Source organism: Drosophila kikkawai, chromosome 3L, assembly GCF_030179895.1.
Source record: "Drosophila kikkawai strain 14028-0561.14 chromosome 3L, DkikHiC1v2, whole genome shotgun sequence".
Classification (NCBI taxonomy): Eukaryota; Metazoa; Arthropoda; class Insecta; order Diptera; family Drosophilidae; genus Drosophila; species Drosophila kikkawai.
This window is the reverse complement of record NC_091730.1, coordinates 22,357,742-22,380,325: the sequence shown is the minus strand read 5'-3', so window position 1 is coordinate 22,380,325 and position 22,584 is coordinate 22,357,742. Positions and strand designations below refer to the sequence as shown.

Genomic DNA, 22,584 nt, shown 5'->3' with positions numbered 1-22,584 from the left:
GAGCATCACTGCCATTAGGCCCGACTTTATTGCCCCCCAATATTGAAATATTGCCAGATGAGCATCACTGATGCAGATGAGCATCACTCATGCAAGTGAGCAAAAATTTCCATCCAATTTGGCCGTTGCCCAAACTGGGGTAACAGGCAAACAGAAACCAGCAGCAAGCAACTGAAAACTGGTATAAACTGTTATAAAAACTTTTGGGCAAAAATAATACTTGGCATAAACTGTTATATTTCATTTTACGCATTTATACCAATTTGTTGCCGACAACAACCTTTTTACAACAACATCCCTACAGCAGCCCATCCAAATTTCCGAACATTTCCATGCAAATTTCCTGTTTCCCAAATTGGGGTACCAGGCGAACAGAAATCAGCAGCAAGCGACTGAAAACTGGTATAAACTGTTATAAAAAGTCCAAGTTTCAAACCATTTAGGAGCCGGCGCAAGTTAGCGGAGACTCAAACCTTTTGAATCTATATTTAGTTGTTATTTTACAACTGCACCTGGGCACACTGAAACTGATCGTCGTTAAATTCAAATTTGACAGTTAAATTCAAATTCAAATTTGGCAGTTACAACATTTAAAAAAATTTAACAAATTCTAAAAAAAAAATTCTAAAAAATATAAAAAATCTGAAAAAAAAATTTAAAAATTCAGACAAAATTTTAAGAAATCAGAAAAGTTTTAAATATTTAGAAAAAAAAATTTTTAATTTAGAAAAATTGTAAAACATCCGAAAAAAATGTTTAAAATTCAGAAAAAAAATTTAGAAATTTAGATTTGGCTTTCAAAAAAATTAGATTTTTCCCCAAACTATCCCAAATAAATGCCGCCTTCACCAAACAATTGCACATTGAATTCACCATCTTTTATTGATTCATATTTGTGTGTTCCATCAATTACATTTACATATTTAAATTGTATTTATAAATATTTTAATTATTTACGCCTTCTGCGGGCTTTCATTTAGCCCGGAGCCAAGATCCGATCACAGTCCTCTACTGCCATCCGGTTGAGATCTGTCCAGCCATCTGCTCGCTCCTCCAGCTTCATCTCTGACAATCCTAAAATTATATAAAATTACTTTATAGGGTGGGAAAGGTCTCCATCACTGCGTTGCAAACTTCTGACTGAATTTATAATACCCTGCCAGGGTATAAAAACGTTGTCAGTAGTCTTGGTAACTATTTGCAGATGGGACACGCTCGGTCGCCTATTATTTATAAGGGAAAATCAAGGAAGCTGAAGTTTTATCATCATTTTTAGATGGTCAACTGGTAAGCGTTCCAGGCTGCGGATAATAACTATGCCGGAAACTGATTAAGAGGCTATGATGACCAGGATAACTGGCTAGAGCTTTAAGGACACTGTTCAAAGCTGTGCCATTGAGGCTGTGGGTGGTCCTTCGAGGGGTTCGCGTCCACGGAAAGTTTCTAGCCTTATACAAATTGGGGGATTTTCTACTTAGCGCCCTCTATATGTGGAATTTAAGGTCCTGGCTGGGAAGGATATCAGGAGTGGGTTCAGTCATAAAAAAGTGGGAACAGTTGGTTGCTAACTATGATGAATTGAAAATGCCAATAGGTGGAGCTTGCCTTACCCAACAAGAAAAGAAGCTAACTTCGCCGACGTTTGTATACCCTTGGCAGTTTGCAATTAGTTCATTAAGAATCGATCCATTCTGGATAAATTAATAGAATAAAAAATAGAAAATATACAAAAGTTGTATATTTATACATAGCATATAATAATTTAGTTTAGATCAAATTAAAAGAATTAAAAAAATATTTTTTATATTAGATAGCTAATACAATAAACAATATAAAGTAAAATGGTTTCATTCCATTTTACCTTTACTTATTATATTTACAGTTTGAAAGTTACAGTTTCACATTCCCAGCATTACATTTTCTTTACATTTACCGATCGCTTCTATGGCAGCTATATGATATAATTGTCCGATTTTCAAAATATTTATACAAAAATTCTGAAATAATAACAGAAGCTCATATCTCAGAGTAGATGAAAATACGTTGAAAAACAACGAAGCTATAATTTTTTTCCTATTAATTTCCCGATCGTTCCAATGGCACCTATATGATATAGTCGTCCGATTTTCATAAAATTTTTACAAAAATTCTGGAATAATATAAAATAGCCATATCCCAAAAATGATGCAAAAATTTTGAAAAACAGTCAAGTTATAATTTTTTTTCTAAAAATTTATCGAACATTTGTATGGCAGCTATATGATATAGTCGTCCGATCCGGCCCGTTCCGACATATATAGCAGTGAGAGTATATAGAAGACTATATGCAAAGATAGCTTCAAAACTGAGGGACTAGTTTGCGTAGAAACGGACAGACGGACGGACAGGCGGGCGGACGGACGGAAGGACAGGCGGGCGGACGGACGGACGGACAGACGGACATGGCTAGATCGACTCGGCTGTTGATGCTGATCAAGAATATATATACTTTATAGGGTCTGAAAGGTCTCCTTCACTGCGTTGCACTTCTGACTGAAATTATAATACAAGGGTATAAAATGGACACCTGGCAGGTAGCGATTTACCTGTACAAGTCCAAACCAAACTGCCGTTTTGAAAACTTCGTTAGCAGTTTATGAATGTATCTATCACTTAAAGCTAAAACCATGACCATTGACTTTATGGTTTTTGTGTTATATTACCTGAAAGTCGACTAATTTACCAATTTTGTTTTTGTATGATGCAAAGAACGAATCAAAGTTCAACTATGAATGCTCATATCTTCTACAAAAAAAAAATTGAGTTATTTGGATTACAAATTCGAAATCCTCGGAAAATTTGTAAGGTTTAAAACGTTTTTACTATTTTTGAAATGCTATTTGTTCGAGAGGCGCTTTCTGTTCATCGCAAGATCGATTTGTGCACGTTTCTGAAAACTGATCCAGGATCGCCAGGCAGTTGAGGCGGCGTTAGAGCCCCCGGAGAAGCAATCTCTGCCCTTGGAGCGCAATCTCCCGGCAGACGCCCAAGTGTCTAGCAATTACATACTGCGAGGAAAACGGATCGGCGGCCTGGAGGTGTGTGTTTCCCAACAAAGCTCCCCTGCTGCTTATTCTCGGCTGATCGTTAAGCGTGCAAACATACCCCCGAGACTTTCGGTTTCTTCCCGGGCTCTGGGGTACTGGGAAGCCGGGTGAGGCCTGGAGGACCGCAAGATGCGCTGCAGTTCGCCGGCTCCCATGTGGCGCTGTAGGCTACTTAAGCGTAATTGCAGTAAATGCAAATTTCCACAAATTATTCAAATAATGAGTGGACTGGCGGGGACTATAAATGGGCCTCCGGCTGGGAGCAGTCTTCTCAATCATCTTAATTCGACGAGAGCAAACGGTGGCGACATGTCGCTGGGAGTCCTGCAACTACTGAGCGTTATCCTGCTGATGGATCCAGCCGAGGTGGTCACGGGTCCTTCCCAGGCCAGGGATATACCTACCCAGAGCCTGGACGAGTTCCGGCAGAGGTACTTGCTGCCGCTTATCTCCTCGGACACCAGAAACTGCACCCTGAACGCGTGCGAATCACTGGGTATCGTCTCCCAGTTGCTGATGCTGATCAACGCGATGCCCAATGGAACGCAGGCAGCCTCCTCCGGTGGCCATAAGCCCCCCAAGCCCAAGCCGAATGGACAAGCCAATGGAGATGGAAGTAGCAACGGGGAAGTCAACGCCATGTCCCATCTGGCCAACTTTGATCTGGTGAAGAGGGTGCGCCAGATTGAGAGTCGCCTCCGGTCCGTGGAGCAGCCCATCTGGCACTTGGCCACCGGCAGCCAGATCGAGTGGAATCATTGCACCTCGGGCGTGTGCCGCTGCAATCCGGACACCAAGAGCTTCACCTGCTGGAACACGAACCTCAAGTCGGTGCCGGTCACCCAGGTGATACCTATGAATATGGTGAACATGTGAGTTGAATAACTATTAGGTTGAGGAGTTACTGACGTATGCTCCTGTCATTCCATAGAGATCTCTCCCGGAATATTCTGTCCACGCTGCACAAGGACACTTTTCGAGGCCTGACACTGCTAAAGGAGCTGGATATATCGCATAATGTCCTTGACTTTCTGCCCTTTGATTTGTTCCAGGATCTGGATAGCCTGCTTATTTTGTGAGTGCTTAATGTTAATATTTTAAAATAGGTTTCTTTTTATTATACTAGTTTTTGTCTCTACACAGACGCATTCAAAATAATCAGCTGGAGGACATTGACCCTCGCACCTTTTGGAAGCTGCGCAACATGAATATCCTGGATCTGAGCAAAAACGAGATAGGAATGCTGCCGGAATCAATTTTCTACCATGCCCAGCGACTCACTGTCATCAATCTGTGCGACAACAAGATCAACAACTTCCCGCCCAACCTGCTGAGGGACCAGCTAATTCTGGAGGAGCTGGACATGTCGCGGAACAGAATTGAAGAGCTCAACTCGGGCAGCATCCATTATCTGACCAAGCTGAAGAACCTGGACTTTGGATGGAATCAAATATGTAAGTAAATAATTAAAAGAATGTATTGTTTTTGTTTTACTTTTTCACTTATTTCTCAGCCAAGATCGACGATGATTTCTTTGTGGGATTAAAGAGTCTACGGACTCTGACGCTGCACAACAATCGCATTACAACGCTTTCAGGAACCATATTTAATAATCTCGTAAATTTGGTTACCCTGGACTTGACCATGAATAGGATAAGTCATGTGATTTTATACTTTTTTGTTTATTAGAATTAAATAATAATACAAAATTATATAACCTCCCTAGATTGATGGCCATGCCTTTGTGGAGCTGAAGAACCTCAATGAGCTGTTTTTGGGACAGAACTCTCTGTCCAGCATCCCGGATGACCTGTTCTTGAACGTCAGTGCCCTCACACGATTGACCCTGTTCTCCAATAACCTCACCACCTTGGAAGCAGATGACTTCCAGGGACTGAGCAACCTCAAGATTCTACTGCTCAACAATAATATACTCAAGAATTTTGACCCCATGGCTTTTGGACCACTGACCGAACTGGAAAAACTGTGGGTTACTAGACGTGGAATATGAACAATAAAATAATTATTAATATATATTATATATTCTTTTGATTTTCAGCCGCATTGACTCCAACAAGCTGATGTTCTTGCCCCATGGAGCCTTGCATGGCCTGGAAAAGTTGGTGGCCGTCAAGCTGGACAAGAATCCCTGGCACTGCGACTGTCGGGCTCTCTATCTGGCCAGGTGGATCCGGGAATTTGTGCTGAAGCTGTGGGACGGACAGCAGCCAATGTGCCGAGGTCCTGGCGACTTGGGAGGTCACGAGGTGGGCCTGCTGCGCTATGACGACCTCTGCGACGGCCAGTGGGCCAGCATGTTATCCCTTTCCCCAAGGCTTCCCGTTCGAAAGCATCAGATATCCACGCCCATGAACTACACGGATTACTTCAATCTGTATCTGAAGCATATCTATAATGGCACCACAGATGAGGAGCTCAAAGAGGCCGAGATAACCAGCGTGGCCATAAAGAAGGTTCACGTGGATTAAAACAATTACTCAACTTAGTATAGCATAAATATTATGTTGAATACTTATCTAAGAAAAATGGTCTTTTGAAATCTATAATTATTAAACTTTAGGTGCATTTTAATAAATAAAGTAGTAGTTAAAATATTTGATTTTTTCTATATTTTTAAAACGTTGCACACCTCTTGAAATGTTCTTTAAAGAAATTAAAAATCGTCGGATTCTATAAAAAAATATGCGATATATTAATGATATATCAGATAAAGCAAGATTCTTTAGACATTATAACAAAAATGATTCCTATAATTGCCTTCGCTAGACTGTCTAAATTTTCGTTAGAATTCTTAAAGCTGTGCATCCTCTTTAATGTGATTTCCACACTCGTGTCTGCAACAAAACTTTGCTTCCCTTTCCCATTCATGCTCCTTCAAAGTTTTCCACTTATTCTTGTCAAAACATATTTAAAGTCAATTATGTATTTGCATGGCAGACATTTAGTATTAATTTGCAACCTCGTGGGCAAATAAACCATCTCGGTGCGCCTCCTGCTTCTCCCCATATATGTATGTATGTACATTGGTACATATTCTGGCCCGTCCTCGCTTCGACTTTTGGTTCTTGGTTGGTTTGGTGCAGAAGCAGGAATTACGGGCCTGTCTCGGCCTCGCGTGCCGCTTTTTACCGGTGTCTGCGTTTGCGACAAGCTTTTTGCCCAACCAATTTATTGCTTCCGCCCGGGCCAGCCTAACTTCGTTCCAGGAGCTATCTCGGCTCCTAGCTGGGCTCACTAGCTCCACCCTCCGCCATATCATTCCCGTTTATAGTTGCTATTCCTGCTCTTTTCCTGCCATCCTGTCGCCGCCGCCGTCCTTGCAATTTCCATGTGTTGACATTGCCGTGCTCCATTCACTTTCCCACTTGGGCCCGGCGCTGGCGGCTTCCTGTTGCCAGTTTCGCCGTTTCGGGTCTCCGGCTCTTCCGCCCACCATTTTCGGTATCCCTGGGTATTCCTGGAAATCCCTGGGCAGGGGCGGAGGCGACAACAAATGCATTTTATGGAAAATTTGCAAGGCAAATATTAAAAATTGAATGCCGCCATTGTTGCCCTTGTTGTCGCATCGGCTGTTGTTGTTGGCTATTTGTTTGTAAGTTGTCTGCACTGTGAACAAAATCTTGCATAGTTATACCCTTACAGAGGGTATTATGTTTGTGGTAAGAAGATTACAAGGCATCTCTCTATCACCTTATATTTTTAGTGTATTTTTCTTTATAAATATGTGTATCTTTCTATGCAAAGGGATCTCCCTCTCTTTTAGATATAAACTCCTTGAATATTTTTTTTATTTTTTCTTTCAGTGACAATAGTCAGCCAATTATATTTTACATTTATATTTTTGGTGTCTCAAACACTAACACGGGTTTTTAAGGCCTAGGGCTATGACAGCAGCAGTCGCTGAAAAAAAGTGATATCCATACAGGGACATGCAGTTTTTATCTGTGCAATATAAAGTTGAAAAGTGATTTGCTTTTTTCCTGTGTGGTTGGGGAAATCGGCGCTGATTGCCTCTGAGTGGCTCGACTCCGCTTTCTGACACGGCTTCAAAAGGGGGAAAAAATAAATAAAGACAGAAAAAAAACACACAAAAATGTCAACCCTTTTCCGCTCCTTTCGCCCGCCCCCTAAAAATTCAACAATATGTAATCATATTTTTCTTTATACGCTACGCACGCGTCACTGTTAAATACGAGGCGGGTTGGGAAAATAGAGGAAGGGGTTGGGAAAGCCTAAGGGAGTGGTAGTGGCGGCGGTGCGAATGTGAATCCTGCTATCAGTCGCATCTGTCTTGCTCCATAGTCGCTGCTGTTGCTGCCTTAAGCGGAAGTAAAAGGATTTGAATTGCCTTTTGCTAACAAAATAACAAAACACCCTTAATGTATGCAAATTCCCCCAAGTTTAAAGTCTCCTGCCAGCTAAGCAAACATCTTAGCGTCTTAGTAGCCCTCCGCCTCGAGCCTACGGAGACGTTTTAAAGGATTCCTACAGATTGCAGCGCCTCCCCGAGGACGGGCTCCTCCAGTCAATGACCAATTGCCGTCAAAGTGTTTTTTTTTCGGCCGCCAGGATAACAGCGGGAAGGTCAATTTGGACAGTTTGGATATACGAAAAGTTTAAATTGAATTCAACTAATGCAGCAATTTAATATAATTTCTGAAAACTTTTTTTTTGAATATGTTTGAATTTATATAAAAAAGGTAATGTGAAGTAATTGAGTTTGGAATAGTTTTAGCATTTGAAAGTCAAATTAATTCTAAATTTTAGTTTAAAATATTAAAAATAACTACTGTATTCTTGAAAGTAAATAATAATTATTAAGAATAAAAGGAAATAGCTGTTTGGCCCTAAGAAAATATCAATATTTTGTATCTCAAATATTTAATTTAATATTCAGTAAACATTTTTAAGATAAAAGTAAAGATTTTCCGTGGCCTCGGCTATATTTTACATAAATTTTTACAAGGTTCGCACAAAAAGTAATACATTTAAGAAGCTTTTCATTGTAACCAACTTTTAGAGGTGAGTTTCCTAAAGTATCCAAGTTTCATCTACGCCGAACTCTGCTTTCCCAAATACCCGCTGAATGAACAATTGGCGACACTCGAGTTGTTCCTGACCACGTTGGAGTCACACTCAAAAGTACACACTCACTTGCTCTTGAGTGTTTTTGTAGACACTCAAGGCACTGCTCAAGCGCGCGCTTTTGTCAGCGGATTTCTCTGTGAATGCCGTTCGGCTTTTCCGCTTTTCCTCCGATGTCGATTGACACACTGAACTCGAAGCCAGTCGGTCACGATGTTCGCCGGCATCTGTCCCCCTCTGCCCGCTGCAAGTTGGTCAAATTTGTGATTTATTTGAAATTTTTAATAATTCGGGATTGGGATTTTATTGTGCGGCCGGGGCCAAAATTGCTTGAATGAGCTGGCCACGCAAATTAATGCAAATTTCTTGCAGTTTTTAAAATTGCGAATGGGTCCGGACTGCGGAGAACGTATTCCGTAGTCCGTAACCCGTAACCCAAAGACCGAGAACCAACCGAGCTCCCGAAGACCGAAGACCGTGCCTGACCTAAGGCAAGCCGCACAAAATTTGACTATGGAAAATTCACTTAGACGATGGCCTTTCCACGGCGTGCGCATGAAAAGTTTTTGCCACACTTTTCTTTTTGCTACCCTTTCCAGGGGGTATTTGGATTTTGTTTAAAGGGTTTAGAAGATGTAGCGGATAAAAATATTCTGCTGCAATGATGAGGTAACACAAGGCTTGTAAATATTCTGCTCATTTTGATTATGAAGGTTTAAATGTTTCTTATATTTTCCATATAAATTACGCTTGAATATATATTTTGAATCATTGATTTGATTTAGACTTTAGCTTTAAAGTTAGGGCTTTCTCTAAACCATAAGGATATCTAAAGTTCGGTTATAATAAGCTGTTTTTCCTTCGTTTTTTTATTTTATTTTTTTCGTACATATTTAGCACATGCTGCAGGGTGTGGGAGCCCCAGGGAAAGGGCAGGGTGGAGTGGGATCTAGAGGATGTGTTTGCTTGCCACTTTGGAGCAGCTACAACGCATAAAGATGCGACTTGGCGTGAGTGTGTTTACGTGTGCGTGTGTGTGGTTGGTTTTGCGGCGCAGCGGACTCTCTGGTTCCTCCGGTTCTTTGGCTCTCCGGGCTCTGCGACTCCGGACCTTCTTTTTTTCCACTAGGTCCTGCTAGCCGGCTGACTGCCTGGCAAACGCGGCGTATACTTAATTCGGTTTATGCCCGAACGTGTCGCACATTATTCTTATGTGCTCTCTGTCGGCTACGATGTGTGAAATATGCTGAATGTGTGTGCACAGCAATTTTGATTAGACCCACGCCCCCAACACCCCAAAAAACCACACACACTGCCTCAGATAGAGAGACACCGTGAACGAACACTCGCGACATTGACAAGGCCGCAAAGCAATTAAAAAATGTTCTTTTGTTGCTGTAGAACGATTTGTTTGATTTGCTCTAAGCGCGAAATAATGAAAATTATGGAAATGAAATGCCTGCCCATTGACCTCATTGAGCAGCCAGCTGAAGTGGATAAAAAAAGGAAGGAGGATGAGGAGAAGGAGCGGGTGGCTTATTCCTAGGAAAATCGTTTACCTTGGCAAGCAAATGAGTGATGATAAAAAGGCAAGTGGTGATTTTTCTATGGCATGAGAAATGTGTAAAGCACTTTTAAAATTTATAAAAATGTATATAGATAAATCATTTTTTATTCCACACACATCTTAAAACATTTTCATTAGATGATTTAATTGAAAAACCTAATCACATTAGTTTATAAATCAATGAGCGCTAATAAAATGAACAGGTAAATGTTCTGCTGCCATTATATTCACGTTTTTCTCTCTTTAAGCTGATGAAGCATGCGTTAGCTTAAAATACTATTTAAATTTAGAGTATTGATAAACAACACAAATTAAATTAAATTAATTTAAACCTACTTTTACCACTTTAATACTCAGAAGAGCTATTAAACTGCAAGTTTCGAAAGCTATATAGCCAAATAATAGACCCAAAATTGCTGGCATCTCTGACCACCTTTAACCGCGGATTGGCCCATAATTTTTACGACCTATTTCGTGTGAAAACTGTGTCGCCATGGCATCGCCAGGCCATTCGCGGTGACCGGCCAAGTGGGCAGCTGAAGTGGAACTTTTAATTTCAATTTTTTATTACACCAAATCTGTTTGCTCGTGGAGCAGGAGCAACAGGAGGAGCAGGAACAGGGGCACGAGTCTGTCTCACCTGTTTCACCATTGTGTCCCCGTTTTTTCTTCTCTTTCATTTATTTCTTTCTATTTTGCGGTAAGGGCAAGGGCTCCGGTGTGTGCGGCAAGTTTTGCGGCATTTTAAATACAGCAATGAAATGGTTTTTCGGTTAGTTTTTCCGCCGGCGACAGGGCCGCTCCTTGGCTGACTGGATACGGTCTACATTTATTGGCCCGGCGACAAATTTTTATTGCCCGGCGGCAGCATATGCCGGGGTCGGGTCGTCGGCTCGCCACGCCAGGATTCAGGCGGAGCTTTGTGGGGGAAGGAAAAGTTTGTGCATTCAGTGCCTGGGGCCTAATCACATTGCCAGGCATCAGGCATCGGGCATCAGGAATCGGGCAGGAATCAGGCGCCAACCTTCGCAGTACGTGATGCATTTTTCACAAGGCGCTCAGTGGGGCGGAAAGGAAAAGCGACTTGGGTCCTGCGGTCCTTCAGATAGTTCCGACTTCGACTCACAATTTGACTTTTGATGTGGGTAAGTGTGTGTGCGCCCGCCTCGAGCACCATGGGTGAAATGCCAAAGTTTCGCTGCCAAAATGTTTGGAGTTTCGGGCAAGTTTTCCAATAACATATTCGGGGGTTGGGTGAGGTTCCAATTTGATTCGATTTTGAAGGCTGGAGAGAAACGCCCACTCTCCACCATGTGGCGGCAGGTAAGCTCAAAGTTTTAATTATCAAGCAATAATATTCAATTTATGAAGGCGAATAATTCAATTCACCAGGCCAAACCGAAAAGTTGTAATTACTGCTCGAGCATATGGATAATTCCATTGGAGTGTTCCTGTAACCAGTTCGGGAGGCCTCCGCTTCTATCCGTCCCACCGTGCACGGTTGGCATGTCAGAATTTGTGGATATTCTGTTTAAATACCGTAATGAAGTCTGCTTATACAATATAATGTACCGTGTTTGTGCTACGTGCCTGGGTTATGTTATTGCACGCCGATCCGTACTTCCGTTTCGTTGTTCCGCTTGCCAGGAAATTTCTGGGCGGGACTGGGAGCTGGCTTTCTGCTCTGGCTCCTTTGCAGCCTGGCTGTGTTTTTATTTGCGTCGGCAAATCTTAAGCTTGTTTAACTGCTCGTTAGTGTTAGTCGCTAGCTAGTCGGCCGATGTCGCTGCTCCTGCTCCTTTCTGCTCCTTGCAGTGCCATCGTGACACCCTATTGTTATAACACGTTCACGACCTAGTCAACATCTCCAGCTGACTTGGCCCAGAGTCCCTGACTGCGACTTTGTCTGTGTTTGGCAAGCATCGGAGCTCGCTGGCAGTAGTAGTGGCATCGCCATCGGGCCTGGCTAAGTGAGTGTGTCTGTGTATGGGGATATGCCAAGGTGCATGCTAAGTACCGACCTCCAAGCCCATTTCCACCTGCCGCTAGTCGATTCCGTTACACAGACGAAAAGCAGGGAGTGCGGTTGCGATTTAAAATTCCTTCTTAGGGTGCCCCAAAGTATGCAGTGAAATAAATGAGAGAAAATCTTATAATTATAAAAGATTTTTATAATTAAGTACTAATTGTATCCCATACTTTTAGACAATACTTTAAAGGCTTAAATACTCTAGTTATTTTACAAGTCTTCTAGATTATTTGACTATTTTGCACAGACAAAAAACCCAGTAACTCTGTCCAGTTAGAAAGATATTTATCTTCACTTATTTTCAACAAACATTTATCCACTTTTTAAGCAACATTTCTCGCTGTGGAGCAGCTCCATGGCTCCTCCGCCTGACTGGCAAATGTTTGTCCAGCATAATTGCGCCCAGCATGCAGTTTCCCTTTGCCATCACCGACCGACCGGCTTGCTATAATATTTTCCTCAGTTTCAGTCTCAGTTTGCAGTCTCAGACCGTTGCCGGGCGTTTTTCAATTTTCCCCTAGTTTTGCCTTCTTGCGGAGCTTTAAAGGATTTGGAACTTGTTTACGTGGCGTATTAGTATAATTTACAACGGAAGCCATCAAAGGCTTTGATGCGCCGCAGGCGAGTCTGGGAAATTATTTTCCCATAGCCTTAACCGAACTAATTTCAATGTGTCCGCAGTTGTGTTGCTGTGTGTGTTTGCGTGGGTTAACCGCAAGGAAAACCAAGCAGGGTGAGTGTTTCCATTAAACAATTTGGCATGTGAAATGTCTGGAATTGGATCTAGATAAACAGCATTGGATGTAATAAAGTTCGAGGGTTTAATAAACTAATGAAAAGTTAAGTACACGGAAAGAAAGGAATTCTTATTAAAAAAGGTTAAAGTTAAATGCAGTCTTGTAATAATAATTGATATAAATATTTAAAGCTTAAGCCTAAAATGTTACTTGCCAAAGTAGAGACCTAAAGTTATTAGGAACTGTGAATCTAAATGGTATTTAAGGATTATCATTAAAATCGAAATTCCTGTTTTGTCTGCAGATATTATAATACCAGAAATCCATTAGCAAAATATAGCCATAGATTAGAGTCTAAACCAGACACCCTTTGTATGCCCAAATACAACAACAACAACAACCTAGTCCTGTTCACAAACATATTTATTTACGTTTTTGCCCATTACAATTGTCGCAGCAATTGCTGGCCATAACAATTACCGTTTCGTGTTTAACCATAATAATCTGGCTGCCCTGTTGTTTGTGTAATTAAACAAATAATAAAGCCGAGTGCCCAATACCAGTCCTTGCCACTTGAGTGTTTTTATTGTTGGCCAAATATGAGTTCATGGGATTTAAAATGGTTTAATCAACTCGGTTGGCTCTCGGCCACGAAACCGAAGGTATTTACAATGGTTTATGCGTTTGCCGAGGAGGGAGTCCTGATTGTTTCAGCCTTAGTCTTTGGCCACGTGCGTGCCTCGATTTTCCCATAATATATATAATTTCCCTTTTGTCGGCCGCCTGCCTCCATAAATCTTGCGGCGAAATTTAAAAATAATACAGCCACGTAAGATTTATCGAAGAAGTGAACTGCTCGAGGCGGAGGCCAGGTGGGAATCAATAGACATGCCAGGGCCAGGATTTATGACGCAAGCTCAGCCCCCCTTCCTCCCTCAATTATTTCACAATTTCAGGTGTTTAATTAATGTATGTATGGTACTTTATTGCATTGTGTTCAGGGTATTCGTGTGTGTACGTATGGTTATGCATAGAGTATAGAGATAAGTAGTATTGGTATAGGTAATGGGCATAGTCGTAGGCATTATGTAAACACTAACTAGCGTTATGCGTGCTCGATTCAATTGCATATCACTTAAATTATAATTACGAAACAAAATCGCTCTCGTTGGTTAATAGCGCATAAATACAAATTAAATGCATAACCAATTGTTGAGTTACACGTCCTTCGTCCTTCTGGGCTAGCTCCGCGCCAGCATACCGTTGATCATGATGTTGGCCAGAGCGTTGCGCCGCTTCCTCCACGCCCCCATGCCCTGGGCATGGTACTGCATCTGGGTGTACCACTGCTTCGTCCTGACGCCGTCCTCTGCCTGCGAATGGTGAATAAATAAAGCGTGGTGTAAACCCGTTAGACGTATTTGATTGACTGGACCCCTCACTGGGTGTCCCCCTGGCCCTCAGTCCGCCTGATTTCGAAAGCTCACCCCTCGCAGAACTTGTCACTGTGACAGGGCTCGTGGATTGCGTATACGCACGTGTGTACGGGGTTACGGGCACGGGTGTTCGGGTGCTCGGGTGCACGGGTTTGCCGGGATGTAGACTCGTCAGCTGCTCAGTTGGCCGGAACTAAACGTTTCAATTTATGCGCCGCCGGCCCCCATCTGCCTACGTCAAGGATTATTCCCTACACTCATCAAACATATGGAACCCGAAGGGTAGTGAAGAAAATGTTGCCAACATCACACGTATCCTATTTTCTTTATTATTAATTTTCATTATTTATATAAAAACATTAAAAAAAATTAAAAAAATCTTTTGAATTTGCAATTATTTCTACATTATAACCTAAGCTTTAATTTAAGTTTATTCAGTTATGAATTCAGGTACGCACCACCTTATAATTTCTCAATAAACAAAGGACGTAGTTAACTTAATAAATAAGAAAAGGACCTCAAGTTAGCAAATAAGTAATATTATTTACAATATTTTGAATGATACAATTAAATTTTATACAATTTTAATTTTAAATAAAAAAAGAACACCCATTTTTCGCTCTGTTTTCTGTAGCTTTAACCCGCCTGCTGTCTGTCTCGCCCTGTTCCCCAGTCGGTCTGAATCCTGTTCGCAGCCCCGGTCCCGATCCCTGCCCGATCCTTTCCCGCCATTCACGCAGCCATTTTGTTGCGCTCCCGTGCGTTTTTCTTTCATTCTTTATATAACGTATTTCAATAAATGTCATTCATTTTGGCAGCCGCTCTACGTGCGCTGCCTGAGCGCGTCTGAAAGGAGCCCCGCCTGCGGCTCCTGTGCCAGGACCCACCTCCCGTCCGCCCGACGGCTTAGCCAGGCCTGAACCGGAGCAAAAAAAAAAAAAAAAAAAAAAGCAAAATAGAAATTTGCATGACTAAAATCTGGATGGCTGGCTGGTGGGATGATGATGGCGATGATGCTACAAGCATTAGACGAGCGAAGATTTGAAATGGATTTTTGCATACGCTTTTTGCGCTCTGTCTGTTATTAAAATTGCTTTACTTTACTTTCCCCGGGTAACCGGCGGGGCTAAAGCCAAAGGTAAACTCTTCATTGTGCTGCTTCTTCGCCATTCCTTCCAAGGAATTCGGTAGCAAGCCCCAGAAAAGGTTATGAGCATGTGAGTGCGAATGAAGGAGCTATCCAAGGGTGACTTTTATTACATTCCAAGATGATTGTGCGGGAAGCACTTTAAGCTGATTCAGCTGAAACGGCTGCATATTGAATTTTCCTGGATTAAATGGTAAATCAGGGACAAGCATTCTTGACCAGTAAAGAATGCTTAATCTTTTTTTGAAAAATTAAAGACTTCAAGCAGATGAAACTTGAAAATAATTGAGATTTAAAACCTATTTCCAAGTACACGCCTTTTTCCATACTCATCTTAAGGACCTTTAACCCCCTGCTGTATATGTGGCATTGTACCATTTCGCGGCCTGTTAACCCTCCTGTTGCACTGCTCTATTAACCACATTTCTAGGGCGAAGGAAAAAAGCCCCAGAACTATCATTCTCCCTACCCCACACACACAGCGAAAAGCGATGCCCACACTAAGCTGGAAAACTAACGAAGCCCAAAACACTGGCGTTGTGCAGTCAAAAGGCAGGCTCTCACTAATTCAAAAGCCAACTCAACTGGCACGGGACCACGGACCACGGGACACGGACTCCGGGATACGGACTCGGGACTCCGGACTGCGGACCGAATTGGCTTGGCCAGCTGAAGTGGAAAACAAAGGGCCAGGGAGCCAAGCCGATATCGAAGCGATAGCCCCCACTCTCTTGAACCCGTCCCCGTACTCACTTTGAATATGAATGTGTCCTTCGATGAAATTTCCTGCACTTCGAAATAATCATCCCAATCCGCCTCGCTGCACACGACACATCTGTCCAGATAGAGCGGCTCCCGGATCAGCGTGTAGCGTCCGCACTTCTCCTTCACCAGCAGGAGCGAGGCCTCGCGGATGCCCGTGTGCTTCGGGAAGTTCAGTTTTTCCGACACGGCCTTCTCCGCCCTGTAATTGGCACTTGGCTGTTGTAGTAGTAGTTGTCGTTGTTTTTAGGTTTAGTTGTCGTCGATGTCGGTTGGTGTGGCATAAAAAAGTCCAGCAAACCCCAGCAGCATCGGGAGGAGGAGCAGGAGCAGCAGCAGCGACAATGGAAAGAAAGGAACAGAAATAAGAAAAAATAAGGAAAATTCTGTAAAACGAAACTAAACAAAATTACAACTCAAAAATAGATGGGGAAAGGCACTGGGAAAAAATTGACAAGCAGTTTTTCTTACAAGCAAATAAAATATCGATTTTTATCGATGGAAAAAATAAAGTAAATCTATTAAAATTATACATATACAAAGTAATTGTAGTTTAAGTCAAGAATATCGATTGTATTGAAAATATTTTCCATCAATTTAACTTCTTTATTATTTTTGAACGATTATAATTATCTGATATAGCAAAAATACTAAAGTATCGATTTATATATCGACACTTGCGATACAATATAGATGTATTGATAATTTAGCATTCCTAATAAGAGATATTTGTTTTAAATATTTATTTTTTGAAAGTAAATATATTAAATATAAACACAGCACCTTATTAATAAATCATTTTACCTTTAAGAACCACTTTTTCTTTAATTTCCTTATTTTCTTATCCTTATTTTTCGCTCAGTGCTTTAAACACCGTCCTAGATAAGGCTCCAGCAGGAGCGCACAAAGCGTGTCAGGCCGAGAAACTGCCGCAGGAAGCGGCACCAAGAAGCAACTGGAGCCACAAGACCCACACGCTCACCCAAAACAAGAGGAAAACAGAAAAATACTAATAAAAAGGGAACAGGCAACGGACTCGGCACTGACCGTTCTTGAATTGAGCAATTGTCGGGCCAGAAATTTAGAGCAGGCCATTGGAAAAAATAGAAACCCCGATCGGAGCTGAAAAACCAAACAAAACATGTGACATACGCACTGCGTCCGTGGTAGGCAGATTACGCCCCCGATCCCAGGACCCCTATTCCTTCCTGTCCCTGTCACCGTCCCCGTCCGTATGCCCATCCCGGAGGCCAGACGACAGGAGCAAGCTACTTCTCTACTTTCTGCCCCGGCTAAAATGGGTTTTTGTTTTTCGGGCCAGAGATAGTTGCTGGGATAAGCACTTTTCATTAGGAGGAAAAAACCAGGAGCATAACGAGAACGAGAACGAGCACCAGCACGAGGCTGCTGGAGTCCGATAACCGGCTGAATGGATGTGGATGCGGTCTCGCTTCAATGGGCTCGGCTCTGATTTGTTGAAATCTTTTATCGCACGGAAAAGTGTTGCCATGGCAGCCGGAACAGCTGGGACAGCCGGGACAGCTAGCTCCGCAATCCGGTCAGCGACAGCTCCCGCCGCACGGAGAGGTTAGTGGCAAGCGCCGTTCGCTAATTGCCTTGGCATCGCCATCGCCATGGCCATCGACTTGCCTCGTGTCAAACGCCCAAGCCGTCTCTGGGCGCCTGTCAAACGTGATGCCAGCGAGGGGAGAAGTGGGAGCAGGTTCCACAAGAGGTGCTCAGCATGATAAAAAAAAAGGACAGGCAAGGAAAAAGCAGAAGCCACGAAATGTTTTTCATTCTCGTCAAGAAAAAATGGTTGTTGCTTATGATAAAAGGTCATTTCCCTTTGTATAATTTAATAAAGGTAGTTTTGTAATAAACGGAAGCTTACTACTTTAGTTTAAATGGTATAATTTTATACAAATTTATTATAAAATTTGCTAAAGAAAAATGTTATAGTTCGCATTTTCATAGCCTTGCAAGGGTTTATACTTTAAAAAGTATTTAAAATTATCTTTTCACCCTATAAAATATATGAATGTTATTGATAAGAATCTACAGGAGTGTGGAGTAGACTATATTTACTCGCTTAGTTTAACATTTTAACATTTTTTCCAAATGTGTTTATATATTTGTAAGCCTAAAACCCTACTGATGGGTTTACTAAACCATAGAACTCGTCTAAAAAATATCTTAAATAAGCAAGTATATCTTTTTTAACAAGTTTTAGTTGGACAACAAAAATAAATTACAAATGTTAATTGTTCAAAACGCACCTTGCCATTCGTGACCAATAGAGCGTTGACCGGCGTGAGCTTAATGGTGCGCGCCTTCTTCCAGTTGCTGTCCGTGGGCTGTGTGTAGAGCAGACGACCCTCCATGGCAAAGCGGACCTCGTCGTGGTTCCACTCCAGCACATCGATGGCCATCTTGCGGAGCTTGATGTTGATCATGTCGATTTCGCAGGAGGCACGACGGTTGGGACTTGAAGAGCTGATGCGGCGCCAAAGCTTGGTGGGCACATCCTTGGCCTCCTGGTTAATGTGGTTCAGATGCAATTCGATTTTCTCCTGGGCCTGCTTCAGCAGATCGCGGCCATCGAGGTGCGAGGGAGTGACCTTGTAGAGGCGAGCCAAGAGCAGGGGATATTTCGTAACGCGCTGAACGGGAACCTAAGAAAAAAAGTTATATTAGCAAATGCTTAACTTTCTAAAGTTTGATTAAAAATTCTTTAAATTATTGTTAAATAACTGAATATAATGAAACAAAAAAGAAATTAAACATTTAAGTTATATATTTATCATTTAATGTTCCATTACAAGTTTAATGTAGTGACTCACCATCAGGAAGGAGTTGAGGTTCATGCGTCGCAATACGGTATTCTCCATTTGGGAGACCTTCAGGAAGATCCTCAACAGCTCCTTCTCCTTCTCAAGATTAGCCAGCAACAAGCTGGCGCCCGCCTGGCGGACGCAGTAGCTCTCGAAGGCGTGCAGCATCTGGGTAAAGTCGAGGAAGATGCGCCCGATGTTCACCGTCAGCAGGTCGTCGTCGCCCTGCTCCAGCGACATGTCCAGGGCGTCGCGCATGCGCTCGGCCAGCGTCTGGTTGTTCTCGAGCAGATCTTCCGTGTTGAGGAAGATCGCGGAGAGCTGCTCCTGGGTGAGCAGGCCGGCCACCAGCATGGGGTGGCAGAACTCCTCGAGTATGATCTGCAGGTCCCTGCCGTACTTTTCCTCGGTCTCCACGATCTCGGTGATGATCTCCTTGCGCTCCACGCGCTTCTTGCCGCACTTCCGGCAGACGAGGGGAGCGTAGACGACTCCACCGTCGCCCACCTGCATCTCCACGGCTCCGTCACAGTCCTCGCACAGATGGAGCACGGTGGGCGTGGCCTGGTACTTGCTCCGCGATGTCTTGCTTGTCTCCGAGCCTACTCCGGAATCCTGGCGCTCCACATCGCTACCGGACTTTCCTCCACCGCCGCCGCAGATAAAGTTGTGTGGTGGCGGCGACAGGGAACTCATGCTGCTCTGGCCACTGTCCCGCTCCCGGTCACGTTCCTCCGCCTGCCGCTTGTCTAAGTCACTAAGGGTATCGGCAGCTTCCTCCTCTATGATCTTCGGGTTATTTCCGTAGTCGAAGCTTTCCTCCCGGGCCAGGCCCCTCTCCTTGGCGTCCACTAGGTAGGAGAGTATATCATACTTGGAGGCTCCTTCGAAGATGGATCTAGCGGCCTTCTTGTCCAGCTCGGCATCGTTCAGGGGCGGCGCTGAGAGCGGCAGTGGTGGGGGTACCTCGTGGATCTCCTCGTAAATGGGGTCTCCACTGTGGCGAATGGACTCGTAGTGGTGCTCCGTCTCACCGCCCATCCGCTCCTGCTCCGCGTGCGTAGAGTGCTCGATCTCCGCCAGCGTGGCGTCCACCAGCAGCTGATAGAACTTGGCCCGCGTGGCAGGGTCCAGTTCTAGTTCGGGATCCTTCTCGGCACTCGAGGCTAGTACCGGAACCGACTCCTCGTCGAGGACACCCGCGGCAGTGAGCTCGCTGGAGCAGCTCTGGTAGCAATCGGACTCATTGCCACCCGCTCCGGAGTCAAAGTCGAAGAGCTCGTAGTTGTGGGCCGAGGCGAAGCTATTGGCGGAGCTGATGCTGCCCCGGTTGGACAGGCGGTCCTCCTCTTTGGTTGGCGTCGGCGCCGGCTGCCGTTCCTGGCGGATGCGCTGCAGCGAGGCGCTGATCAGGCGGTTCATGTCGTCGTGGTCTTTGGTGCCGCTCATGTCGATGCCGCGGCGGGCCTGCTGCAGTCGCTGCAGACTGTTCTCTATCAGCTCCGCCACGGTCTCGGTCTCCAGGCCCTCGGCCACCTGGCCCAGCATTGGGTCCTGCAGGAGCTTGGCTATGAAGCCTGGTTCCTTGGCCGCAGGAGCACTTCCTGCCGTCTCTGCCTGCATTTTCTTTGAGCGTCCACAGTCCGCCGGAGGAGCTCGCAGGCCACACACATGGGGAACCAGGTTGAGCTTGACCGCCTCTACGGGATTCCGCAGGATCTTTAGAAGCTCCGTTTCGTGGGGGACCAAGGTGGGACTCGAACTGGAAGTGGGACTTCCACTGCCTCCCGGCGAGGCCATCGGAGGCGGCGTGGCCGGCGTGGAGCTGATGACAGGCGGCGTATTAATAGGCGTGCTGCTGGTGGCCGATCCCTTCCTCTCCCGCTCGTAATCCAGACGGATGAGGGTCCTTCCCCGGCCACTGGAGCTGCTGCTGCTGGAGGTGGAGCTGCTCGAGGTGGATGAGATGCAGGACACCGATCGCTGGAGGTTCACCTCGCTGGCTCCGCGAATAGGTATGATGGCAATGCCCATGCCCATCTGCTGGCTGCGCAGCGTGTTCAGCTGGTTGAGCTGCTGCTCCTGCTCCTGCTCCTCGGCACTGCTGACATTGATGCAGACGCTCGTGGCCGAGTGGCTGTTGACCACCACCGAGGACTGGTAGAGCGGCTGGGCAGCATCGGCACTCAGGTTCATCGTGGAGTAGCAATCGTCGCCGCTAATCAAAATGGAGGTCTTCTTCGGAGTGGCATCATCCTCCTCCTCCGGGTGCAGCAGCAGGGTGTTGGGTCTGCGCCGCAGCTCCACACCCAAGTCGGAATCCTCCTCGCTGTGCGAGATCTTTAGGCGATGCACCTCGTGCTCACCCACCTGATGATGATGATGCGGCTGCTTAAAGGGCGCCACCCGTACCACAGTCCTCTGAGGCGTCGCTGGTGACTTATTGATTTCGTGCGGCAGCCGCTCTAATCCTTTTCCTGGTCCAGACCCACCAACTCCACCACTCCTTGGCGGCGGCGGAGGCGGCTCAGTGGGCCGCCTTTGAAATAAATCTCTCGAGTCGCTGCGGTTGCTTTTTATGCGCAGCGCCATTGTGTCCTTAAAATTTAAAATGACATTCTGTGGCCCACTGGAGACGGGAATGGAGTGGGAGTTGCTGCCAGAAGAGGAGGTGGAGGCAGAGGAGGCGCTGCCTCTGGAGTGGGCGTGGACGGGCGCGGTCGACAAATGCCGTTCGCTGTGCGCCCGTCTGATGGGATTTCGCGATTGTGTCGTTTGTGCTGCACGCTTTTGACTCGCCGCAGGCTTGGCAACAGCATCCTTCGTGCCCATCTCCTGCCCCTCGACCTTCTTCTCCTTATCCTGGGCCACAGAATCCCGAGCCCTGGCCTGCTCCTCTTCCCTCCTTCCGGCCAAGTCGTTGTGTTTGTTGTTCTGACTCTCATCCTTGTCGTTGTGCTCGTCATCATCGTCATAATCGCGATTTGCTGCTGTCGTCTTTTGGGTTGCTGTTGCTCCTGTTCCTGGTCCTGGTCCTGGAGCCCCTACTCCTGCTCCTGGAGCTCCAACTCCCGCTGAAGTGCCTGCAAAAGAGTAGATGGGAAGCCGGTTAGATGGTGACACTGGTGAGTGGCGTGTCGCAACTGGCAAAATGTTGCTTTTGTAAAGTAAATCCAAGACTGGCAAGGAGTAGCATCTAGCAGCCAGTAACAGGCCTCCCCGCCCAGCCCCACTCCTGCTGATCACGAGAGTAATAGCCAAGAGCCGAGGGGGATTTGGCTTGGATCAGATGCGCCAGGCAGCAGGCAGGGTTGGCTAACAGGATAGGTTTCGCTATTTTTCAACTGGGCTATAGCCAGATTTGGGAGGGTTTCAAGGGGTTACCGAGAAGGGTTTTTCATAAATTTGGTTAGCTAATATGGAATTGCTAAAGCCCCTTCATGTCTAAATACAAATTTCCAAGGAAGATGTATTTAATCACAGTTTAAACTCAAGAGAAGGGTGATTATTTCTCTCAAATATTTTCTTGGAAAATATTTACGTGCTTAAATGGGTAAACTACATAAATAGATTTATTACCGCTAACTTCACCTTTAATTTGTGATTTCCAAGGACTGATGGGCTTTTCAATTTGTTTATTTATTTACTGTACTTGGACTATTATTAAGTGTAATTCGGGGAATCCCCCGAAAGACTTTACGGCTATTTATTTATCTCCGGTGGCAGCAGCACCTTTACTCGCTTCGGTTGCTCCGGATTTATGTTCGGCCAAATGGTGTAGTTGCCCCGTCTGCCCCGGGCAACCCACTATCATCCGCCACCGAACCCAACCCAACCCCTTGTGGCAGCCCCACCACATCCACACAGCCAATCCTCCCCA

At 44.7% G+C, this 22,584-nt stretch overlaps 2 protein-coding genes across 4 annotated transcripts in view; one reads left to right on the top strand and one right to left on the bottom strand.

Annotated features, from left to right (window-relative positions):
* Positions 1-3,341: 3,341 nt before the first annotated feature.
* Positions 3,342-5,693, top strand: LOC108078651 (leucine-rich repeat-containing protein 15). The gene is made up of 6 exons (XM_017172578.3): positions 3,342-3,958; positions 4,018-4,161; positions 4,230-4,540; positions 4,600-4,748; positions 4,813-5,072; positions 5,146-5,693. The coding sequence occupies exons 1-6, from the start codon at positions 3,396-3,398 to the stop codon at positions 5,573-5,575; spliced, it is 1,857 nt and encodes a 618-aa protein (XP_017028067.1). The 5' UTR covers positions 3,342-3,395; the 3' UTR covers positions 5,576-5,693.
* Positions 5,694-13,478: 7,785 nt separating this feature from the next.
* RhoGEF64C (Rho guanine nucleotide exchange factor at 64C) overlaps positions 13,479-22,584 on the bottom strand; it is a 114,866-nt gene continuing 105,760 nt past the window's right edge. For all 3 annotated transcript variants that reach the window (XM_017172916.3, XM_070286127.1, XM_017172918.3), the window contains 4 exons: positions 18,714-21,787; positions 18,150-18,545; positions 15,862-16,089; positions 13,479-13,898 (listed from right to left, as the gene is read on the bottom strand). In XM_017172916.3, coding sequence (XP_017028405.1) covers positions 13,767-13,898; positions 15,862-16,089; positions 18,150-18,545; positions 18,714-21,787 — 3,830 coding nt within the window. In that variant the 3' untranslated portion in view covers positions 13,479-13,766. The remainder of the gene's footprint in view (positions 13,899-15,861; positions 16,090-18,149; positions 18,546-18,713; positions 21,788-22,584) is intronic.

Excerpts from the sequence above, each read along its gene's own strand:
- LOC108078651 (XM_017172578.3), top strand. The coding sequence starts at position 3,396 with ATGTCGCTGGGAGTCCTGCAACTACTGAGCGTTATCCTGCTGATGGAT. Across the intron at positions 3,959-4,017 it reads CCTATGAATATGGTGAACAT|AGATCTCTCCCGGAATATTC; the intron begins GTGAGTTGAATA and ends GTCATTCCATAG. Across the intron at positions 4,541-4,599 it reads CTTTGGATGGAATCAAATAT|CCAAGATCGACGATGATTTC; the intron begins GTAAGTAAATAA and ends CTTATTTCTCAG.